At 46.0% G+C, this 23,959-nt stretch overlaps 1 protein-coding gene across 1 annotated transcript; it reads left to right on the forward strand.

The window, feature by feature from the left end:
* Window positions 1–672: 672 nt before the first annotated feature.
* Window positions 673–22,001, forward strand: UBE2Z (ubiquitin conjugating enzyme E2 Z). Its single transcript, XM_054994774.1, has 7 exons — window positions 673–1,058; window positions 6,065–6,137; window positions 7,818–8,005; window positions 11,289–11,400; window positions 14,458–14,570; window positions 18,529–18,619; window positions 19,291–22,001. The coding sequence occupies exons 1-7, from the start codon at window positions 718–720 to the stop codon at window positions 19,459–19,461; spliced, it is 1,089 nt and encodes a 362-aa protein (XP_054850749.1). The 5' UTR covers window positions 673–717; the 3' UTR covers window positions 19,462–22,001.
* Window positions 22,002–23,959: the final 1,958 nt, after the last annotated feature.

Genomic DNA, 23,959 nt, shown 5'->3' on the forward strand with positions numbered 1-23,959 from the left:
GCCTGTTTATAGGTTCTGTTCAGATGAGCGAAGCTGCTGCTGTGGAACATAGAGAGGGAGGCGGTCCAGTATGAGAGACCAAGGCCATGAAGAGCTTTGTATGTGATAGCCCATGCTTTGACTGTGAGCCCAATAACTAACAGGTAGCCAAAGGAGTGACTGCAAAGCGGGAGTAATATTCATGTTCCTGCTGGCTCTACACAGTAAATGAGTTGTAGTGTTCTGAGTCTCTGAGTTAATTTAAGAGGGCGGACCTACAGTGCATAACAGCAGTCAAGTCTCCGCTGCTTAAGGTCAGCTACACAGTGTACGTCAACACAATCAAAGGCCGGGCCATTCAATAAGCAAGTTGAGCACGTTCCTGGCCTGAAAATCCTGCCTGCTACAGTCAGTAACATCCATCCTGAGGAAGCGCGCTACTGGGCTCCAGCGCTTGCGCGGCGTTTGGCGCTTCGCTTTGCCTGGTTATCCTCAGCGGCTCCGTCCTCGGTTTTGTTTCCGGTCGTCGCTCCTTTCTCTTGCAACCGCTGACACAGCCGCTCGGCCGGTGGGTCCCCGCCCTCGAGCGTCGCTCTGGGCCGGGGCGCCTCTGTGGCCAGGCGTGCGTGCGTGCGTGCATGCGTCTGGCGGGCGGTGCAGAGAGCGTGCGCGCCGCTCTGCCCGCCCCTGTCGCTGGTATCGGAGGTCCCGGAAGCGTCGCCGGGACCGTTGGCGAGGATGGCGGAGAGTCCGGCGGCTGAGGACACGGCTGCGGCCACGGTGCTGGCGGCGCCCCCGGGCAGTGGCGGGAGCGGGAGCGGGCCAGGCCCTGGAGCGGGCGGCGGCGGGCCGGGTGTCTTCCTGCCTGCCGAGCTCTGGGCGGTGGCGGGACTGGCCTCGGCCGGCTCTGGAGCGGGAAGCGGGGCCGCACCTGGATTGACGTCGGCGGCTGGGATCCCCCCTTCCGCCGCCGCTGCCGCCGGGGTACTGCTCTCGCACTCGGCCTTCTGGGACCCCACCTCCAGCGGCGACTGGGACGGGGAGAGGCCGAGTGCCGCCTGCCTGCTCCGCATCAAACGGTGAGGAAGAGGAAGGGAAGAGTCGGAGCGGAGCACTGGCACCCGGGCGGCAGTGCGCATGCGTCCGTCATGTAACTGTGCCTCTGGGCGTGTGCAGAGTGCCTGTCGCCCTCTCCGCCCGGGAACCAGGGCGGGGGGAGAGGATAGGTTCTCCATCTCGGCCCTGTTGGGGTCTTTTTTTTATTTGAGGACTTGGTTTTTCAAAGCTGTGGCTACTATCCATGATGACTAAAGGGAACGTCTACATTCAGAGGCAGTCGACTTCTGAACACCACATCTTGGACCCCACCACCTAAAGATGTGGCGATGGCCATTGGCATAGATAGATTTTGGAAAGGGTTAGAATGATTCATGGTCTCTCAGTGGCTACCTGCCAAGATGACTAAAGGGAATTTCCACGTTCAAAGGTTATAAATCTCTGATGCTGGTGCAAGGAAACAATATGGGGTGAGGTGGGGGTGGCTTGGCCTTTATTCAACATTTGTTGGTTCTGCAGGGCAACCAGTTGGTGGTCCCTGTATAAAAGAGGATGTTGGACGAGATGGCCAAAGGGCCTGATCCAGCAGGGATGTCCTTATGTTCAATTGGAATGAGGAGGGGCCGCACTTACTAAGTTTCTGTATGTTGCACAGCTGTTGAAAGATAGGAGGGAAGGGGGGGGGGAAGTGCATGAAGAAGTTCAGTGGTATTTGGCCCCCGAGTGTGTTAATGCTGAAACTGTGTGATGCCCCTCTAAGGACTGTGAATTGAAGATGAGAGAGCTCTCTCTTTTCTACTTGTTCTCCTCTAAGCCTATAAGTTTCCTACTCTCCGAAGAATCAGCAGGAGTCTTACCGCACCTGAAGGCCTAACAAGATTTTATTCCAGCACAAGCAGTCAGGGACAAAGCCACTTCTTGGATCTCCTTGGAAATGTCTAAAATGTGGGCTTTAATCCAGAAAAGCTTCTGCTAGAATAAATGTTACTAGTTTTTATGGTCTCACAAGGTTAGGGTCCTGTTTTTTCCTGCAGCTGACTAACATAGCTGCTCCTTTGGATTTGTTTCCCTGTAGGAAACATTGTTTGGATTGTTTCTTCCTTCAGCTCAGTTTCCTTATTTTATACTGGGTAAACAGATGGTGTATAATATATTTAATGCCTTGTCTCTCTTCTGCGAAGCACTAATTTTGCCCCTCATCCACATGCTTGCATTACCAAGAAAGTCACTTTCAGAAGAAGCTAAGCTCCCCCCCCCATTCCCTTTCCTAGAAATGATACACAGCCAGCCACAGTGCCCCTGTTCAAGAGCCCTCCTGCCATCGCTCCATGGTTCACCTTCCTTGTTTTGCCTTTAATTAAAGGTCATAAAGGTGTGACTTTTTGCTTGGAGTGGAAATAGACTGTTGCCTGGTGGGGAGAGAAACTATGCAATCGCTCCCATAGAATTGGGCAACCATAAGAGTGAATTTCCTTAAGTCGTTCTTCTGGTTTGCCTGCCAGAAATCAAATGTGAAGTGTTGGAAAACAACTTGTACTATGTACCCAAGGTGCTTCATATTAGTTCAGAAGTCATCAACGCATGTGTGCGTGCACACACAATCACAGACACACACACAAGAGTTTTGAATTCATATTCAGTAACACAAATTGAAATCTCTTTTCATACAGTCGTGTATTGAAAGGTGGCATTTATAAGAGAATGATGGGATTTGAAAGAATAAATTTACCTTGGGTGATGTCAACCACAGATGGTAGTCTGGGACCAAGACAGGAGTTGAATCCAGGCCTGTGAGAGCTGAGTTTAGCTCTCTATGACTCTGGGTTGTGCTGTCTTCTTTTGTGCAAATCTTCATGTGCTATTAGTACTATAATAAAACATTGCCATAAAAGCTCTTATCTGGTAAAGTGCCACACTTGACATACACATTCAAATATAACTGCAAATAAAACCCTAGAGATATGAGGTTGAGGTTGGCAAACCCATACCTTCCCCATACACACACCCCGCAATACTCCCAGGAAGCATTAGAGATTAAGAATATATAAAATATTGCAATTTATTTAGCATATTTAAACTCGACTAAGTGTTGAAGGACAAGAGTCCTTAGGCGCTTGGCACACTCGGGCGTTATATAGCAGTTTGCAAAGAGAACAAACTCAGTGGTATGTTATTCTGCTGTTAGCAGGATTTTCCCCAGTTCCTCCCCTGCCCCAATAGAAAAGAGGGCACTCCATTACTGTGGAGATGTATTTATTTGTTTAAAACATTTATATGCTGCTTTTCCACTCAATTTATGACTCACAGGGCAGAGAACATTAAAACAAAATATTAAAGCATTTGAGAGATTAAAAAGCATTTAAAATACAAATATGTTTGAAAATACTTAAACAAAATTTAAACATAGAAAAATACAAACGTATAAAAACAAATAAGGAGGAGGGCTAGTTAATAATAAGAGTTAGTGAGGAAACACCAAACAAAAAACAACAATAGAAGGAGACTGATGAATCTCTCTGGGGAGGAAGTTCCTAAGTTCCTGTACCAGAACCTAAAAGGCCGTTGCTTGGGTTGCTACTCATCTACCCTTGGATGGCGGAGACACCTGAAGATGATCAGAGTGGTTGAGTAGGTTCATGTGTGAGTAGAAAGTCTTTCAGGTATGTTGGCCTCAAGACGGATAGGACTTTAAAGGTCAACTCAATACCAGGACCTAGGATCGGGCCAGTAAGCAAACCAGGAACCAGCGTAGCTGGAACAAGAGTCGAGTGATATGGTCCCTATGATCCATGCCGGTCAGCATTCTGGCTGCAGCATTTTGTAGTAATTGTAGCTTCAAGGGCAGACCACATAGAGTGCACAGCAGTAATCTCATTTAGAAGCTACAAGACGGGTGAAACTGGTGAAAGGCATCCTGGCCATGGCTGCCAGCTATTTCTCCAGCAGCAGACCTGTGTCCAGCAGCACCCCCAAGCCATGAGCCTTCTTCCTTGGAGCACAACCGCATTCATAACAGGATATCCCCATTCCTGGGTCAGGCCTTGCCCCCTCCATGTTTTGTTGGGATTAAAGTTCAGTTTATTAGCCCTCATCCATCCCAAAACCCGCTTCCGGACACATGTTTATAGTTTCTGCACGCTGCCTGGAAATGCATCTCTTTAGCACAAGTGGAGTCCCAAGTTGAATCTTGCGCAGTCATGCTTTCTACAGATGGCAAAATCACACTCAGGAGAAACTGGAGAGAGAAATGAGTGAGATGCTGCCCAGCAAAGGTTACTTGGCACAGGATTGTGTGTGTGTGTGTGTGCATTGTGCTGCCAGGAACTTCTGTAGCCTTGCCAGGGAAATTAGCAAGGGGAAAAGCCCAAGAGGTGGCAGTTCAGACTCGTTCCTGTAATAAACCAAGGGGTGATGCCAGGCTTTATGCAGTCCCAGAAACAAAAGCTGTATCATTGGCACGCATCAAGGAACACTGAAGAAAAGTGAATGTGTAGCAGACTTCTTTTTCCAAAGTGTGATGGGGCTCTCCTCATTCCTTCAACAGGATGTGTTGGTCTTTTATATCCAGAGCAGAGAGGTTGTCATGCACATTGGAAGGGCTGCTTTTTAAAAAACAATGTAGAGTTGACATAATTTCCTGACAGGCAGGAGGCGCCACCTTGTGAGAAGGAAGCAGTGGTTCTTTGAGCCAGAGTCTGTCACCAGTGACTTGCTGCGCAGCTGTGTGCTTTCTCGGCGCCTTCCAGTGAGGAACACCTTTGCTTGGCAAACTACCTAACTTTCTAGGAGCAGAGGACATGCACACGAGTGTTTCTTTCATAGGCTGGAGTGGCTGTGAGTTCATGCTCAAGAGCAAAAGGTTGATTAAGGAGCTGGAGCACCTTTCCTGTGACGGAAAGCAAAAGAGAGTGGGCTTTGCAGTTTAGAAAAAGGACGACTGGGGGTGGGGGGCATGATAGAGGTTTATAAAATTATGCACAGGGCAGAGAGTGTTGATAGAGGGACTTTTTTCTCCCTCTCCCCCAAATACTAGATCCTGACAAACAAAAGGAAGTACTTAGTTACTCAAGAAGTGATTAAAATGTGAAATTCACTGCCAGAGGATGTATAGATGGCTTTAAAAGGGGATTTGATAAAGTCTTGAGGATGGGGCTATCAATGGCTACTAGCTTTGTTGACTAAAAGGAACCACAACATTCAGAGGCAGTAAACCTTTCAATACCAGTGCTAGGCGTCAGCATTGGGGGGGTCTTGGCCTCTATGCCCTGTTGTTGGCCCTCCAGAATAACCAGTTGGCCACTGTGTGAAACACGTTGCCAAACTAGATTAACCACTGGTCTGATCCAGCAAGGCATTTCTTGTGTTTTGTTGTCTTCTAGACTCGAGTGGATTTCCAAAGCCCATGCAGTAATATTTGCAAACTGTCAACCTTGCAATGTTTCCCTGTCTCCTCCCTGAGCAATGTTGCTAGGTGGGCTTCATCTGGGGACCACCCACAATGTATAACAGGCCTGGTGAGGCTGATCAGTTCTGTGGTCAAAAGGGACAAGTATGAAAATGATGCTGAGTGTGACAAAGGAGAGGACATTGTAAAAACAAGCATAATATACTTAAGTTAGTTCGGGAGTTCGGCAATGCAGTCAGCATATAACGTCAGAAGACGACTGTATCTCTGAGCTGAAAGGGTCCAGGAGAGGTGGCCCGGCTCATACTAGTGGAGCGCGAAAAGCTCCAAGGATCATAAGGATCGCACTATGAATACTTAAGTTAGTTACTGTAGAGGAGAGTTCTTGATCTTGGTCTTCTAGAGGTTTTACAGGAGAGTGACTTGCTTGCAGCCATAAGGATTTGAAACTAGAGTTTCCTCTTTGGGTTGTGTGTGTATTAATCACTGGGGTTCCCCCCTCCCTAAGAGTAGGTTCTGGGGGATGAGCTGCAAAGCTGAGTGCTGCCCTGCCTGGCTTGGGATTGACAAGAGTTCTGCCAGGATCCTTACCAATGGTTGTGTTTTTTGTTTGTGTTTCCCCAGAGATATTATGTCAATTTATAAAGAGCCGCCTCCTGGAATGTTTGTTGTGCCTGACCCCCACGATATGACCAAGGTAGGTCTGAATGCCGTCTTCTGCTGCACCCTCCTGTTGAAGGGAGTTCCTTGCTGATTGCAGAGTGAGGCCTGGCCTATTGGCAGGGCTTTTTTTCTTGGAAAAGAGGTGGTGGAACTCAGTGGTGGAACTCAGGACTGCACAATGACATCGCTTTGGGTCAGCTGGAACAAGGGGGAGTTTTTTAAAGTTTAAATCGCCCTTGGTGAAAATGGTCACATGGTCGGTGGCCCCGCCCCCTGATATCCAGACAGAGGGGAGTTTAGATTGCCTTCTGTGCCAATCTAAGCCCCCCCTCTGCCTGGAGATGAGGGGTGGGGCCACCGGCCATGTGGCCATTTTCAAGAGGTGCCGGAACTCCGTTGCACCATGTTCCAGCCGAAAAAAAGCCCTGCCTATTGCCATTTGTCTTTCTAGGACTTAGAACCCTATTAAGTCCTCAGCCTATGGGAAGAGCAGGGGAGGGACTGCTACAGAAGAACAAGTTAGGCAAAGTGATGTTTGGATGAAGTTTTCTCTCCCTAACACACACACAATAATCTACATACAGCAAAAAAAGATGTTGAAGAGCAAGGGCTTTTGCTAAACCAGTATAGTGGGAAACATGTACTATTTGTTTCTTGCCATTTCTCCATGCATTAACTAGGCACTCTTCATAAATCAGAATAAGATACAGGTCCTCATGTTTATAATCTAAAAGGCACATGAGGCCTTTTAGACAAGAGAGCCAATGGAGGTCTAGTGCTTAGTGCCAAATTAGTACCCAAGAGATCCAGGTTCAAACCCCAGTCAGACACAATTGACGTGCCTCTTTGTCCTGCCACTCTCTTCCCCCACCCCACCTGGTTCCACAGAGTGATCTGCTCTCCTCCCACTTCCTTCCAGCCAAGCTGCTGGTTATTCTCTTTGTAAAAGTGCAGGAAAAAATGTTTCTTTCCTGATTTCGTGCAGCCATTTTGACAGAGTGGCTGACATGGCTCTAAAGCCTGATCGTGGGAACACCGCAGGATGTTTTGGGCACATGCCAAGGAGACCATTCACCTCTAAAGAAGCCTCTGGAACATGGACTGAGCCAAAAGAGAATACAGAATCTTGATACTTGGCTGGTGTGTGTGTCCCTTGCCACAAAACATAATCCACTCTACTGAGATGGGAGAGTCATTCCAGCAAAATAAAAAGGAGAGGGCTATCCATGGCTAGTTTTCTGTTCTCTTTGACAACAAGGGGATTTTTTTTTCTGCTTCAATTATACAATCCTCCATCTGTAGTCCAAAAAGAGTTTTTGTGTGTGTCAAGTGCTCTCAAGTTGCTTCTGACTTATGGCAACCCTATGAATTAACACCCTCTAAAACGTCCTATCGTTACCAGCCTTGCTCAGATCTTGCAAACTGGAGGCTATGGCTTCCTTTATTGAGTCAAGCTGTCATATTTTGGCTCTTTTACTTTTCCTACTGCTTCTACCTTTCCTGCCAAGAGCAAGCCCCCCACCCCGCTATTTGTGTGAACAAGGCCTTTGACTCAGATCCGAAATCTTCTATACAGGTGTTTTCCCCTTAACCACTTGTGGATGCCAAAGCCACCCTTGACTCTTGTCTTGGGATCAGCTTGTGTTCTACGTGGGCTTGGCTGGCACTGCACCCAGTTGGAAAAGTTTGCGCGAGCTGGGCTTTTCTCTTGCAGATTCATGCGTTGATCACAGGGCCCTTTGACACGCCTTACGAAGGGGGTTTCTTCTTGTTCCTGTTTCGCTGTCCTCCAGATTATCCCATCCATCCGCCGCGGGTCAAGCTGATGACAACTGGGAATAACACAGTGAGGTTTAACCCTAATTTCTACCGCAATGGGAAGGTCTGCCTCAGTATTCTAGGGTAAGGAGTGGAGCGACCTGAGCTGTTTTCACGGGGGCAGCCCAGGTGGGTCCTTCAGGGAGTTCTGCATTTTTACTTGTGGCTGAAGGTGCTGTCTTTTCAAAGAGTGTGTTTATGCAGAGCGCAGAGGTGGTCCTAATCTACAGCAGGGCAAAAGGGTCAAAGCTTCATACTAAAGGTTGCTGCTCATGGTCAAGCAGCATGAGCTTTCCTCCAAGCCACTGAAAGGGCATAAGGATAGGCTTACTGATGGGGGTAGCCAAGAGCTGGATCCGATCTGCTACTGCCATGTGCCCTAATACAGAAATTGTCTTTGCTGTCTTCTGTATCCTACCCACTCCACTCAGCTAAGCATGAAGCCTTCCACTAGCAGAAGGAGCCTTCCCGTCCTACAAGAGACTCAGAGGAAGTCTGTTAATGCTGGAGGAAGGTTCCATACTTAGCTCAGCCAAGTGGTAGACTATAACTTTATAAGTGATTTGATCCTCCCACTGCTCTCCTCAGCTAAGTATGGAGCCTTCTCCAACATAAAGTGTCTTCCCCTGAGTCTCTTGCAGTGGAAGAAGGCTCTTTCTGTCAGTGGAAGGCACCATACTTAGCTGAAGTAGATTGGTAGGTACAAGCCACTGTCTTTTCAGCTGGCAGTGCCTCCTGCAACATCTGAAGCTGCTTCTTTATTTAGCTCAGCTATCAGCAGTGTGTGTGTTTGGAGAGAGGGGCACAGGTAACATTGCAGTTCCTTCGAATGTTTGCACTTTCGTTCCCTGCCTCCATTGTTAGTATGTGGTCTTTACTTCCAGCAGTTAATCAACAGCAATTCAAACCAAAGTACCATAAGGAGCCTGTGTGGTCCAAAGGTTACACAATTGTGCTGGAGAAGGGAGCAAGCCCTAAAAGTGTGCTCATACTATTTTTGGCTATTGTTGTGCCAATGAAGCTTGGAGGAAGATTCTGCCATGGATTTTGGCTCCATATCCTACTTTCCTTCTTTCCTTCTCATCCCCTGCAGGAGAGACAAAAGAAGGCTGATCTCTTTTTCTCCCTGTGTTAGTCCTTGGTTGGATGATGCTTTTCATTGTCCAGGGCATTCCTGGATGATGAAACTGGAACTGAAATGCAGTGTACTCTGTTTTGATTTCTGCCTCCTGTTTCCCAGTTGGCAAGTGGTGTCCCAAGGGCTCAGTCCAGCCCACAGAGCCTTCCCTTTGGCCCCCAGACTAACCAGCTGCCCAAAGATGGCTGACTTGCCTTTTTTCCTTGTCCCTACCTTAGCCGAGACCTAGACAGATTCTTCCTCCAAGGTCAACAGCAGCTTTGGCAGAGCCGTCTCTTACTCTGCTGTGGCATTCTGCTGCTTATCTTTCATGCTGTGAAGGACAGCTGGTAAGATAGGTGGTGTTGCTGGTCTTTCCATTCTGACTGAGTTTAAAACACAGCCTTGGCATCCCTAACAGACTGAGATTACTGAATAGAACTTGATAGAATGGGAGCTTCCAAGCAGAGTGATAAAAAAGCTTCCTTTTCCTGTGACAGTTGCACATGCTCCAGTTGTGCTCCCAATACTGTTTTATGCACCAGGATGAGGAATTGGCTCTCTGTGGCTGAGCAGCTCTTTCCTCCCAAGGTTCAGCTCTGTGCATTTTGTTTCCTCATCAGTTAATTTGCTAAACCGTGTCTGTGTGCTGTCCCTCATTTTGTAGAGCAGGACTAGCCCTGTGGCCCAAATGCAGGTGACTCCAGTAAGTGAGCCACTCGTGGTGTCCTGGAAGCAAAAATGGGTGTGTTTCAGTCACCTCTCTCCTTCTCCTATGGCTGACCCTCAAAAGGGCTGCGCTGGTAAAAGTGAGCCTTTATTCTCCAGGCTTGGAGTGAAACCAGCTTTTCCATTTTGAGCTCTCTCTCTCTTCCATCTCAGGGAGAAAGCAGGCTGTTGATGGATGACAGGAACTGATGTCCAGGCAGGGTGGTGTAAAGTAGGTGCTGAAGGACAGTAGAATCGTGGCCTTGAGAAAATCGGGATTTGTGACCTGCATCAATGTATCCACATTTGCATATATTTTCTTGTTTTGCATAGTTTATTATGCTTCTGTTAATTGGGGTGGTGGGCAGATAATCTGAAATCATAAAGCTTGACCATTAAAAATAGTAGTGAGTTGAATGCTCTCAGTTTTACTACTTGGGCAAGAAGGCAGAAGGGTAATCTGACCTGATGCTTCTGGCTGTAGCCCTGTCCAGACAGGTCCTGTTAGTCCCTTTATAACTTTTGGGGAGTGTCAGAAAGGGAGGGTGCTTCCTCCCTTTCGTGCCAGTTGGCAAGATACAATCCCTTTCGGGCCCCTCTGTGCAGCCATCTTCCTTCCAAGCCTGGGATGTTTTTTATGATCTTGTTTTATATATTTATTCTGCTGCCATGAGGACTAGGAAGTTCTTTTTAAATTAAAAAAAATGGTGCACCTGAAACTCTGAAGAACTCAAATCACATAAAGCTGCCTTGCAATCCAAATGTTTATTTTATTTACATTATTTATAGTTTACTTTTCTTACTGAGACTCAAGGCAGATTACAAAGTGTTAATCAATGTGATCAATAGAATGATACATCTTATAAGCAATGTAATAGCACTAGGAATTGCAAAAATTTGAAAAAAAAGCTGTTGTCTGACAAAGCATAAGTATTGAATATGTCATGTTAAACAATTCAGAACATGATATTTCATCAGTAGAAACACAGTGCATTTTCCTGGACCACCATGCTATGATGTAGTCCCATTTCTTTTATAAAAATCCTTTCCTGAACCATTCTGTTTTACACAGTTTGCAAAATGCCAGGAGTGTGGGAGCCTTCCTGATCTCCTCTGGTAGGCCATTCCACAGAGTAGGGGCCACTACAGAGAATGCGTGTGTACAGACAGTTGTTGGTCTTACCCGTGTGCATGTTGGCATCTACAGAAGGCCCTGCTTATATGAACAAAGTTGTTGCGTTGGGATATAGCCGTAGAGGTGGTCCTACAGATATAACAGCCCAAGGCCATGAAGTGTTTTGTATGTTACAGCCTGTACCCTGAACTTTAGTAACTGACTGCAGAATGAGAGTAAAACACATGCTCTGCTTGGCTTCTGATAATAAACAAGCTGCGATGTCCTGCACCAACTGGAGTCTCTAAATTGTTTTTGAGGGAAAGTTCCATAAAGCTATCTTGCCACCCAAATGTTGTCCACCCCGTGCTATAGCATTATATTTATGTGTTTGTGAAAATAAACTCTGGTCTCTTGCTGTCTGGCAGCACATGGACTGGTCCAGCCTGGAGTCCTGCACAGAGCATCTCTTCTGTCCTCATCTCTATACAGTCCCTGATGACTGAGAACCCCTATCACAACGAACCTGGCTTTGAACAGGTAAGTAGACTGGGTTCAGAAACTTGTATCTACTTTAAATGGACACCATCCTATAATTATATAAGAGGCTAAGCATATTCAAGACAACTCACTTCCTACCCTGGTGCGCCACCAGAGGGTGCTGCTGTGGAGGGAAGCCCAGATGAGGCAGCTAGACTTCCAGAGAGCGTGCTGTGGCGGGAAGCCCAGGCCGAAATCAGGCGGGGAGCAGGCAACAATGCCTGCCCCTCCGCCTTCACCCAGCTGGGATCAGGAGTGGAGCAGGTGGCAGTGCCTGTCCCCTGCCATCACCCAACTGGGATCAGGAGCGGAGCAGGTAGAAATGCCCATCTCCTCTTCACCCAGCTGGGATCAGGAACAGAGCAGGTGGGAATGCCCACACTCCGCCATCACCCAGTGGGACCAGGAGCAGAGCAGGTGGCAGTGCCCACCCTAGCCTTCACCTAGCTAGGATCAGGCGTGGAGCAGGTGACAATGCCTGCCCCCTGCCTTCACCCAGCTGGTATCAGGAGAAGAGAAGGTGGCAATGCCCACCCCCCTTCACTCGACCAAGATCGGGTGCAGAAGAGGTGGCCATGCACATCCCCCCTGCCTTCATCTGGCCCGGATCAGTTACGGAGAAGGAGGGAATGCCTGCCTACCCGCCCTCCTCTTTCTAGAGCCCGTTGTATTTTTCCCCACAATGGGCTTTGTTGTTAGTTCTTAAATAACTTTCTTCCCCTTGTTTTGAGCCAGAGGGATTCTGCATGAGGAGAAAATTATTTTTTCAACCCACACCCTACCCTGCAAAGTATTTCTGTCTTCTGTCTTGTATTATTTAAAATTGCTTTGGCACAGAAGGGAAGTGGTGGAGTGCAGCCACTGACGATGCTATGACTGGGTTCTGAGTTAATGCTGTTTGTGGAACCCACTGCCCCTGGGAGTTGACACTGATGGAATAGCTAGTTTTTGGGAAAGCAACAGGACTCATCAAAAGTTGTGACTTAGATACCCTTTTTAGCCAGATCATCATGTCTGGCACACTACAGATTCCCACAAGTGGATCATCTTCCTAGGAGTGTTACAGAAGCCTGTGAGCTCAGTATACAGTGGAAGAGAGTATTGAACAATTTCACAGGGTTCCTCATCTGCAACCAAGTAGGAAAGAGGAAGTGCATATCTGCAACACAGCAGCGTTCATTGAACCCTCTGCTCCTCCTGTGAGTCAAGGAGGCTAGAGGATCCAGTTTTATTGTCAGAGAGGTTCTAGGTTTTTGCAGGGGGTGGATTCTTATATTAGAATTATTTAACGGATCTGGGAAACATACTGAACTGTCTTGTTGCTGAGTATGAGCTTTATTTATTTATTTATATCATTTATAGTCTACCTTTCTCACTGAGATTCAAGGCGGATTACATAGTGTGAGCTCAGTACAATCAGTAGCGAGGACAAGGGTAGGCATTTTCATACAGTGTCAAGAACATTTCCATAAACAATGTCATAGGGTAGATGAATACAAGTTTACAGAGACATAGCATTAGCAAGGATCCAATACAAGGTTGAAGGATTGCTGAAACAGAATATAATCAGTTCTGGGATTGACATTAGACAACATGAAGCACAAGCAGTATATACGAATACATATTCAAAGCAACAGATAATATGTAAAGCAACATAATGGTGGAGCCCGTGGTTCCCAACTCATTGGTGAAACATCCGAGACCCCCTCCATACAATACCACCTTCCTATCTGAGTAAAAAAGCCTTTTTGAATAATTCAGTTTTGTATTGTTTGTGGAAAGCCAAGAGCATGGGAGCTCTCCTGACCTCTTCAGGCAGGCTGTTCCATAGGGTAGGGGCCACCACAGAAAAGGCCCATGTACGGGCTGCAGTTGATTTTGCCCATGTACAGGCTGGCACCTGCAAGAAACCCTATTCGGATGGGCGAAGCAGCTGTGGAGGGACATAGGGAGGGAGGCGGTCCCGTAAGTATGTCAGGCCAAGGCCGTGAAGGACTTCGTATGTAATAACCAGTACCTTGAATTGAGCACGGTAGCTGATAGGTAGCCAATGGAGTGACTGCAGGATGGGAGTGATGTTCAAGCTCCTGCTCGCTCCTACTAACAGTCGAATTGCAGCATTTTGCACCAATTGGAGCCTCCTAGTTAACTTAGATGGAAGACCAATGTATAGTGCGTTACAATAGTCAAGTTTTGATGTTACCATAGCATGGATCCAGGTGGCCAGGTCAGCTGTGTCAAGATAAGAAGCCATCTTCCAGGCTAGAGTGAGATTGTAGAAAGCATTTTTTGCCGCTGCCTTAACTTGTTTTTCTAGTAGTAGCGCTGGATCCAGTATAACTCCTAAGTTCTTAACTGACTCTACAAGGGTCAGACGAACTCCTTTGAAAGTGGGGAGTACAATGTCTTTCAGGATATCTGACTTCCCAACAAGCATCACTTTGGTCTTGTCTGGGTTTAATTTTAATTAGTTATTTTTCAGCCATTTCACCACGGTTGTCAGGCAGCGATCTGAGATTTCTACTTCATCCTGTGGGGACCTGGATATAGAGCTGGGTGTTGTCCGTATATTGATGACACCCAACTCCATAGCTGCGAATGAGTTCTCCTAAAGGTTTTATGTAGAGGTTGAATAACATGGGAGATAGGATTGCACCCTACGGAACCCTACAAGATAGTTCCCATTCTGGAGATATCTGGTCTCCGACAGCAACGCTTTGAGTCAATTCCATGAGAAACTATTTAAACCAGTCCAGGGCACATCCTTTGATGCCCACTTCTGTTTCTAGATGCCTCAACAGGATGGCATGGTCTACTGTGTCAAAGGCAGATCCAGGAGGAGCAATAAAGAGGCATGGCAATAAGTAGGATTGAAACTACTCTCCTTTAAATCAGTGATGGAAAGAAATAATTTTTTGTGATGGAGAACGTCAGCCATCCTGGTACGAGACAAGCCTGCTGTCTTATTCCCACCCACCCACCGTTGCATTACCACAGATAGGAAGTTTTGTCTGTTTTATTTGGACTTCTTAAATTTGGGCAACTGATCTCTTGCAGGAGCGTCATCCAGGAGACAGCAAAAATTACAACGAGTGCATCCGGCATGAAACGATCCGAGTCGCTGTGTGCGACATGCTGGAAGGCAAATGCCCTTGTCCAGAGCCTTTACGGTAGGCATGCTGGAGGGAGGGGGAGAAGACTTTCACTTGTGGGTTCTCTGGTCTTTGGAGGTTAGGGAAAGAAAGGGATTTGGAAAACTGCTTGCTGATGGGAAGACCAAGGTTTGCCACTCAGGCAGCTACATTGTTTTAATGACTGCTGATCAGGGCTTCTTTTGAGCTGGAATGCAGCGGAACACCGTTCTGGCACCTCTAGAAAATGGTCATGTGACCATTAAACTTCAAAATCCCCCCCCCCCCTTGCTCTCATTGACTGCTGACAGTCAACTGGAGCAAGGGAGGGAGTTTAGATCATCCTCAGTGCCAGCGCTGAGGGTGATTTAAACTTCAAAATTCCCCCCTTGCTCCCTGACTGCTGACAGTCAGCTGGAGCAAGAGAAGGAGTTTAGAGTTTAAAGTTTAAACTTTAAAATCCTCCCCCCCCCCCTTGCTCCAGCTGATGCCAGGGTTTAAATGCCCCTTCCCTTGCCACTGCGGAAAGGGGCATTTTAACCCATCCAGCTCTTCTGCTGCCTGGCCAACAGAAGAGAGAAGGGGAGGGGGCATAATGGGGGAAAGAGTCTGAATGGGCTGGGAGCAGGGAGGAGAAGAGATGGAGAATGGGTGGGTGGATTGTAGCAGCTAGATTACTGTACGCGCAATATTGGAAGCAAGAGGAGATACCAGAAGTTGAAGAATGGATACAAAAACTGTTACATATGGTGGAAATGGATAAATTGACCAGAAAACTGAGGGAGCAAGGTCCAAATGAATTTTTAAGAGATTGGGAAAAACTTAAAGAATATTTGGAAAACAATTGGGATGTAAAAGGTCAATTGTGGTCTATGGATAACTTTTGATATGAGTAGAATAATGGTAAGCTTTATGTATGAACTTTACCTTTGAAAATAAGGAGAAGTAATAGAATAGAAGGAACATTATAAGAGTTAAAGGGGTTTTAGTGCTGTTGGGGGTCAAGGGAGAGGGAGGGAAGGTGGAGAATGCATATATTAGTTTGTAATTGTAAGGTAAATGAGATGTAGAAAAGAAAATGAAGTTGATTTCATATGTTGTAATTACGTTAACCTACCCAATAAAATCTTTATAAATTAAAAAAGAGGATGGGTGGGTAGGTTAAGAGGGAAAGAGTGTGACAGGAGGTGGAGGAAAGGGAGAAAGAGACAAGGGGAAAGGAGACGGAATGGATTGAGTAGAGGGAGGAAAATAGGTGAGGGGGTTAAGAGGTAAGAAGTGAACGGGTGGAGGGAAGAGACAAGGAGAGGGGGTGTAATGGGGGAAAGAGACTGAATGGGCTGGGAACAGGGAGAAAAAGAGATGGAGAATGGGTTAAGAGGGGAAGAGTGAAAGGTAACGGGGGAAAGAGACAAAATGGATTTGGGGCAAGGAGGCAAAGAGGGGGTAAGGAATCAGAAAGCGTGGGTGGATTGATCAAGAAGGAAAGTGACAGGAGGGGTGGAGAGGGGGAAAGAGTGGAGGGGTGGAGGAAAGAGAGAAGGGGTGTTAAAGGGGAAAGGAGACTGAAAGGGTTGGGAGGAGGGAAGCTCCCAGCCCATTCTGTCTCTTTCCTCCTTTAAGATCCCTTCTCTCTCCCCTCCACTCCACCACTCTTTCTCCCTCTTTCCTCCATTACTTCCTGTCACTCTTCCCCTCTTAACTCACCCACTCATTCTCCATCTCTGTACCTACTTGCCCCAAACCCATTCTGTCTCTTAATTCCTTTAGACCCCTTTATCTGTTCACTCCTTTATTCTTCCCCCGTCTACCACCTCTTGTCACTTTTACTTTCTTAACCCACAGCCATTCTCCATATCTTTACCTCTCTATTCCCAGCCCGTTTGGTCCCTTTCCCCCATTAACCCTCCTTTGTCCTCTTCCCCTTTTCTCTCTGACCCTTCACTCTTCCCCCTCTCTGCCACCTCCTCTCACACTTTCCCTCTTAACCTCCCCACCCATTATCCATCTCTTTACCTCCCTGTTTCCATTCTGTCTCCTTCCCCCATTAACCCTTCCTTGTCCCCTTCCCCTCTTCTCTCTACCCCTCACTCGTTCCCTCTCTCCACCACCTCCTCCCACTCTTTTCCTCTTAACCTCCCCACCCATTCCTCATCTCTTTACCTCCCTGCTCCCAGCCCATTCAGTCTTTCCCCCCCATTATGCCCCCGTCCCTTGTCTCTTCCTTCCACCCCTTCAGTTTTTCTCCCTTTCTGCTACCATTTAAACCCAGCCAGCTTGCTTCAGGTGCCTGGCGGGGAAGTCTCTGCCTGGCAGCTGAAGCCGGAGTTTAAATGCCCCTTTATGTCCTGCTGCATAGCAGCACGGAAAGGGGCATTTAAACCCAGCCAGCTTGCTTCTAATTCTTTAGAGCTAAGCCTGGCCTCCTTATCTTTTGTTTCTTTCCCGGAAGTGACATCATCACTTAGTCCCAGGAGCATGCGCGCCCATATGGTGCCAGTGAGTTCCACCACCTCTTTTCCCAGAAAAAAAGCCCTGTTGCTGATATTTTGACATGCATATTCTGTGCATGTTCTTTGCAAAGTCCAAATCTGTGTTAGTCATCCAGTTAATGTGTCTAATGGCCTAATGTTGTTATGTCCCTGGTGGGTGTTTGGCTTGGCATTATGGTTGTTTTTTTTAATAAAGATAATTTTATGGTGGTGGTTTCTATTGTTACTGTTTTTACTTGTGAGCTGTCTTGAGCAGGTCTCCAGAGACATGGCATGTAAACTTCCTGAATAAATAAAATCCATATACTTTGCTCAGGAAGTGTATGCCATCTGTACAGAGTTGCATGATGCTTATACTGTTGGAGGTGTTTTTCACAAATTTGCACAGAAATTTGACCAAGGCAGCAGTAGAGCATGGAGAAAAATAGGTTACCTCAACAGTAATCCCCACCCCCACCTAGTTTCTGGGCTAGGCTTTAGGTAATGTTTTCTCCATTCAGTGAGGGATAGAAGCTTAAGACATTTGTTGTGTGGTGTAGTGGTTAGAAGTGAGCAGGAAACGCCCTGGTTCAAGCCGTGGCTCCACTCTGATTTCACGGGGCGGAACTTTTACAAGTTCTTCTCTCCACTTCCTTTCTATAATATATAGTAAAAATAGTTAACAAAATTAAGCCTCTTGGTGATTGGAATGTTGGTTAAGGCAGCTAACTGGAAAAAAGCAAACACTCCTGCTATTTTTTAGTGGTTAAAGAAATTTAACTGCCACATTGATTATAAAATTAACATGTTAGTGGTGGGGGGATGGGATAGAAAATGTGAAGGAGGGCCAGTTTTCTAAAATTCCTCTGGCTGGGTTTTTTTCAATATAATTTTTTTTATAAACCTAGCCAACATTAAAAAGAGTTGCACTATATATTTTTGTAATAGTATATCGAGTACTTGGATCAATTAGGGAAAAGTGTGTTACAAATACATGACATTGTTTAAAACTACATTTCATGAGCACAAAATACGTGCATAACTCTTTCCAGTCCACTTGTTGCTGCCTAATACCAAGTCAGGCTGTTGGTCCATCTAGTTCTAGATTATCTGAGTGATGACAGCCCTCCTGGGTTACAGGCAGGAAAGGGTCTTTCCCAGTACCTGATACCTGCTATTTCTTTGACTGGAGATGCTGGGGATTGAACCTGGGACTATCTGCGTACCAAGGTGATGCTCTACCACTGAGCCATAGTTCCTCCTCTGCTTCAGATTTTCTGACACATCCTTATCTCACCTTATCCACAGTTCCTGCTGTGAGAGAGAATCTTGCCCTAAATCGCTCAGTGAACTGTTCAGCTGACTGAATAGGGGATTCAAACGGGTCTGTCTCCTCTGCGATGCTGGGGCCTCTCCTGTGATTTTTTTGTGCATTGATAAGTGGTGGAAGGGAGTCCTCTTCTTAAAGCATCCTCCATCACTCGGTTGCTGACACAGCCTTACACTTTGTTGCTTTTGTTTGCCAGGGGAGTTATGGAGAAATCCTTCATGGAATATTACGATTTTTATGAGGGGGCATGCAAAGAGAGGCTCCATCTCCAGGGACAGACGATGCAGGTAAGGACTGGCTAAGGTTGTCTGTCTGTCTGTCTGTCTGTCTGTCTGTCTGTCTGTCTGTCTGTCTGTCTGTCTGTCTGTCTGTCCAAAAAGTCCATGAATTCCTCATGTCCTTCTTTTTTGGTGTGGGAGTAATAACTCAGCAGAGGATTTCCTATAGAGGAGCATAAAAATAAAAAACTGAGGACAGGAGTCACAAAATATGTTACAATCCAGCAAGATGTTCCCCAGTTCAAGCCCCGTTTGAAATTCATTAAGTGGGGTTTGTGCAGGAGAACTTCCCACTGATTGTGCTCCTAGACCCTGAACCATATCTCGAAATGCACATACAGAGCATCATTACCACTATACAAAAGTAGCAAAATGCATCATTAAAAATCTCAACAATATCAGCAACATTTATCTGTTTCAAATATAGGCATTTTAGCACCCGGTGCACTCCTTGCTTCCTAGGGAACAATTTATCCAAAGCACAAGACATGGGTTTCCAGTTGGACTTGATCCAAGTCCCTGGGTTTCCCCCCCATGGCTTCCTTTGGTTCTTGGGAAGGGTATTTGACAGAGCTTGTTTCAAGCTGCCTCTGGAAGGCCTCTTGTCCCAGCCCACTCCCACAGCTGTCTCAAAGGGTCTTTCCCCGAGTGCTTGATTCATACACTCTTCCTTCTTCCAGGATCCCTTCGGCGAGAAGCGAGGGCACTTTGACTATCAATCTCTTCTGGTGCGTTTGCAAGGAATCCGTCTGAAAGTGCAGGAAAAACACCAGCAGGAACACCCAGACATAGACTCAGAGAGCAGCTCCTCTGAAACAGAGACGGACACACAAGGAAGCATTAAGGCCTAGCCACCTCCCTGCCATATTCTTTGGGAAACCCAAGAGACAATAATGGGAGCTGCTGACTCTAGGCACTGTGGAGGCCCCTAGAGAGACCCGACAACCCGGCTGGATGCAGAGCGGAGCGAGCACAGGTGGAGCAGTGTCACTTTTTTCCTTGCCTCCTTCAGTGCTCTGGTCTAATGCTGTTAAACAAAAAGAGGATTTGATGCTAAACTGAACTGAACTTGTGACAGACAACTTTTTTGAAAAATGGTCCGTTCTCTGCCGGAGACCTAAGAAAACCTGGCGTAAAATGGTATTCTGGAAGCTTCTGCGGCGTGTGGAGGGGGTAGGGTTTTGGTCCCCTCTTTGAAAAGAGCATGAGGTGTAAAGCATGTCTCCTCGTCCTGTTGTCTTTGTTTCACAACGCACCACATATTCCTCGCCCCTTCCTCCCTACTGGCTTCCATACCGCGATAGACTCGCAACTGCCAGAGTTTGTTGAAAGCACTTTTGACAGTTTGTAACAAGCCCTCCTCCTTCCTTTTCAAGTTTGGTTGTAGCATCCCAGTAGGGGTTGGCATTGCCTGTCCTAGACAGACCAAAGAGGAGTAATTTCTGCTGGAACTAACTGGGCTTTAAGGTGATTTTTTAAAAAGTTCTCAAAGCTTTACTCAGTTGTAGAGCACCCTCCCTCCCCTAACCTACTAGCAGATTCAGGCAAGAAAGGAGTAAGAGAGACAACAAGGAAAGTTCTCAATTTATACACGTTTCTTCCTTGTGAGAAACCTTCAAAGGAGAATTTTCTGCCGCTCAATTAGGAATTGCTTGTGGAGGTCATGATCAGTCCGGTGGTTCATCTTCCCTCTCTTATAAGTTCCATATAACTCATAGAGGGAGCTTAAGGAAAAGGGTACAGGTAGCGCCAGTTCTGTACAACTGTCGACCCCATTTGCAGGAGAGAAGAGGGTTGGTATGTTGAGTAATCACCGTTTTAAAAGTAAGGCTTATTTGAAGATGCAGCAGCAGTCCTTGCTGTTCGAGCAACTTGGGTGCCCATCTTTTGGGAGCAGGGTCAAGTCTGATGTTAAAGGATGCAAGAAACAGAGGGAATGTCAGTCCAAGTGGGACTGTATGCCAAGAAAGGAAACAGAATTGATGGAAATGCTGCATTCGAAGGACTAGGTATTCTGTCTGTTAAGTTGAAGTACAGATTTCCACACAGTGTGGGTGTGAGTGAGAGAGTGAGTCACCTGCTGTAAATCCCTTCTCTCAGATTACTTCATTGTGGTAAAAAACAAAGAGAAGGTTGCAATCTGGAGAAGATGCCTTCTGCAGATTGAATTCTGAAGCATATATGGTTGTCCCACTAGCTAGCAAACCTTTTTAGTTCTGAAAGTACAATATCTTTCTAGGGAGAGAGTTTGGAAGCCTTTGGGGTGTGTGTGTGTTTGTTTTTGCTTCTAGATTATGCTTTTAAGGTGTTTGGAGACTGGCAGATTTTCCTAACCCATAAAGATGCATGCTCTCATCCAGCAAACAAAAGCAGGTTTTTGCTGGCAGATCGGCTGTGGTGGGTGCACAAAGGAAGGCTTTCATTCAGCTAACCCAGTAATGCATACAGAATCACATCGGGTTTCCCTCTCCCGTCTTTCCCACTTGTCTTTGGAAGCCTGTAGGCTAGGTGGGGCTGCTGTCTGCAGGCATAGCAGCACACCCAGTCCTCCCACAGCTCCTGCACCAATCTGGTTAGTGGAGGAAGGGACATTGCTGGTTTACAACCACTCATGAACCTTCCTGTTAGCAAACAAACTTCCACAGATCTGCTTTTGGAAGTGGGGTGGAAATGTACCTCCCCTCGCAAGCTGCTGCAGAGGAGAAGATAATCTCCAAGGGTATTAATAGCAGGTGGAATTAATAATAATAAAAAGATTTCTTGTGTAACTTTGCATTTAGATGCCTTGTGGAGACCTCATGAGGTGAACTAACCTATCATGTTTCTTTTAATCTCCTTGGGTGTGATCCAGCAAAAGTTAGTCGTGCTTGAACCCCTGTTGAAATCAATGGGACTTGAGTGATCGGTTAAGCTCTTCCAAGTCCCACTGCAGTCAATAAGTAGGCCAAATATTCTCTGGACTGTGTCAGTTTGCATATTTGGCTTTTCTCCAGTCTAGTCACCAAGGTTAGTGGCACTCTGGGTACAGAGTACCTGTGATTCAGAGATCTCCATTTCAGATGCATGTTGGCTGTTGAACCATTTCATATACATTTCTGTTTCAAAGCAAAACATGAAAATGCCTTATGTGGTTCTTTTTTAAAACAATGCAGCTCGCATGTGGATGTAAGAAAAAAAAAGGAATATGGTTTTCTAGCTGCCCCATAGCCATCTGTTTACTGAATGTGTCCATTTTCAAAAGTGACAATCTTAGATGACTGAGCTAGACAAATGTTTTAGTGACAGAATTTTTAGGCCTAACAAGCTAAAAAAAATGCACAAGGGTAAGTAAAGAAACCTTGTTTATATACAATTGTACATAAAGTTTTTTTGTGCAATAAAGTTTGTTTTGGCAGGATCAGAAGTGTGTTTTTTTCTAGTGTCTTTCTGGAGCAGTAAAGTGATTGCTTCTCAGTTTTAGACTGCATGTCTCAGAAGCTGAAACCAGGATTTCCTAAAGGATTGGGCCTACCTTTGTAAGGAACATATACACTTTTGCAGGATCTTAATTTGTAATACTCCATAGGAAAGGAAGCTCATAATGAAGCTGCCTTTCCCCACTGCCATGGCTATATTTGCCTAATTTGTATATACACATTTGCAAGGGTAACTCTATGCATTTGATTCAGTGGTGTCAGAGGGGAAATTATACCCCGTATCTAAAAACTATTGCTTGCATCCAGAAATACACAAGCATAAATATCAACAGAGCTCAGGACTGCTTGTACAGGATCTTGTGCAACACCTGGCACTTTCTTCCCTATAATGGTACCCAGAAATTGGTAGCACAAGATCTTCTGCACGTGCAAGCAGCTAAGATCTAACCCTGTGTCATCTCTCACACTTCCTCCGAACAGCTGAGTGGTATAGTTGCTGTTCCTTTTTTCTTTAAATGTATGCCCTGCTTTTCTCACTAATGGGAAACCTGAAGCAGTTTACAACATTGTTCTCCTCTCCTCCTTTTTATTCTCACAACAACCCTGTGAGGTAGATTAGGCTGAGAGTGAGTGGCTGGCCCAAGCTTCCATGGCAGACCAGTTTGAACCTGGGTCCCAGATCCTACTATTCACGCTCTTAACCACAATATCACACTGATTCTCCATGAAGTCCACATTTCTGCCTTTGTATCATACAAACATAGAACTGTGTATTTACTGATGGGAGGAAAGCATGATCATGCTTTTTAATTTTTATACATATTCAAGCCGTTCTCCCAATTTATAATGAGTGTACAATCAGCACACAGTGTATACTTGATTTTTCTTTATACATGAATTGAGTGATTCTTATGTTACATGCTATGCATGCCAAACACAAAAGAGGGAAACTTCCTTATAATAGTACCAACAATAAGAGAGCACCTGCTCAAGAAAGTACAACCAAAAATAAAGATTCTGTATAGGACGATATGGTCTGTATTTATAAAGTCTTCAATGGGCATATTCCAATATAATTAATTTCACATACAGATACATAGTCCCCTACATGCACATCATGTGGAACTAGTATTTCACATAAGTATACATAGATCAAAGTGCCCAAACATTGGAGCAAATACAGTCAAGACCCAAATGGGTAAACAAACACCGCTCGTTCCCTTGGGTGCGGGGAGAGCTCCGGCTTGGATTCTGGGCAGCTGGTGTTCCCGAAAGCTGGCTACAAGCTTCGCTGGCCTATTGTTGCTCTGCTCGTTTCGAAGCAATTCTTCCGGCCAGTATTTCTATAATAAAACAGTAATTTCAGCTCCTGGGCATTCCTTATACAGACTAAATAAAGATCACAGTGAACTCACAGTGTTGGACCTAATTGTAATGATATAATAGAGGGATGGTTCCCCTTTAAGAAAATAGTAATGAATCGGATGAGACTAAGACTATATATGTGGTCATAATGGGAAGTACCTTACCCCATAGATACCAATGATATCGGAGACGGAGTTTGGAATGCGTCTATTCATTAATTACTGTGAGTTCACTGTGATCTTTATTTAGTCTGTATGTATAAGGAATGCCCAGGAGCTGAAATTACTGTGGTTTATTATAGAAATACTGGCCAGAAGAATAATTGCTTCGAAACGAGCAGAGCAACAATAGGCCAGTGAAGCTCGTAGCCAGCTTTCGGGAACGCCAGCTGCCGGGAATCCAAGCCGGAGCTCTCCCTGCACCCAGGGGAACGAGCGGCGTTCGTTTACCCATTTGGGTCTTGACTGTATTTGCTCCAATGTTTGGGCACTTTGGTCTATGTACACTTATGTGAAATACTAGTTCCACATGATGTGCATGTAGGGGACTGCATCTGTATGTGAAATTA

Source organism: Eublepharis macularius, chromosome 12 (assembly GCF_028583425.1).
Source record: "Eublepharis macularius isolate TG4126 chromosome 12, MPM_Emac_v1.0, whole genome shotgun sequence".
Lineage (NCBI taxonomy): Eukaryota > Metazoa > Chordata > Lepidosauria > Squamata > Eublepharidae > Eublepharis > Eublepharis macularius.

What these genes read in the sequence shown, in the direction of transcription:
- UBE2Z (XM_054994774.1), top strand. Translation starts at nt 718, where the DNA reads ATGGCGGAGAGTCCGGCGGCTGAGGACACGGCTGCGGCCACGGTGCTG. An exon ending in GTCTGCCTCAGTATTCTAGG is followed by an intron (nt 8,006 to 11,288) that starts GTAAGGAGTGGA and finishes GCTGTCTGGCAG; the next exon opens with CACATGGACTGGTCCAGCCT. An exon ending in TCCAGGGACAGACGATGCAG is followed by an intron (nt 18,620 to 19,290) that starts GTAAGGACTGGC and finishes TCCTTCTTCCAG; the next exon opens with GATCCCTTCGGCGAGAAGCG.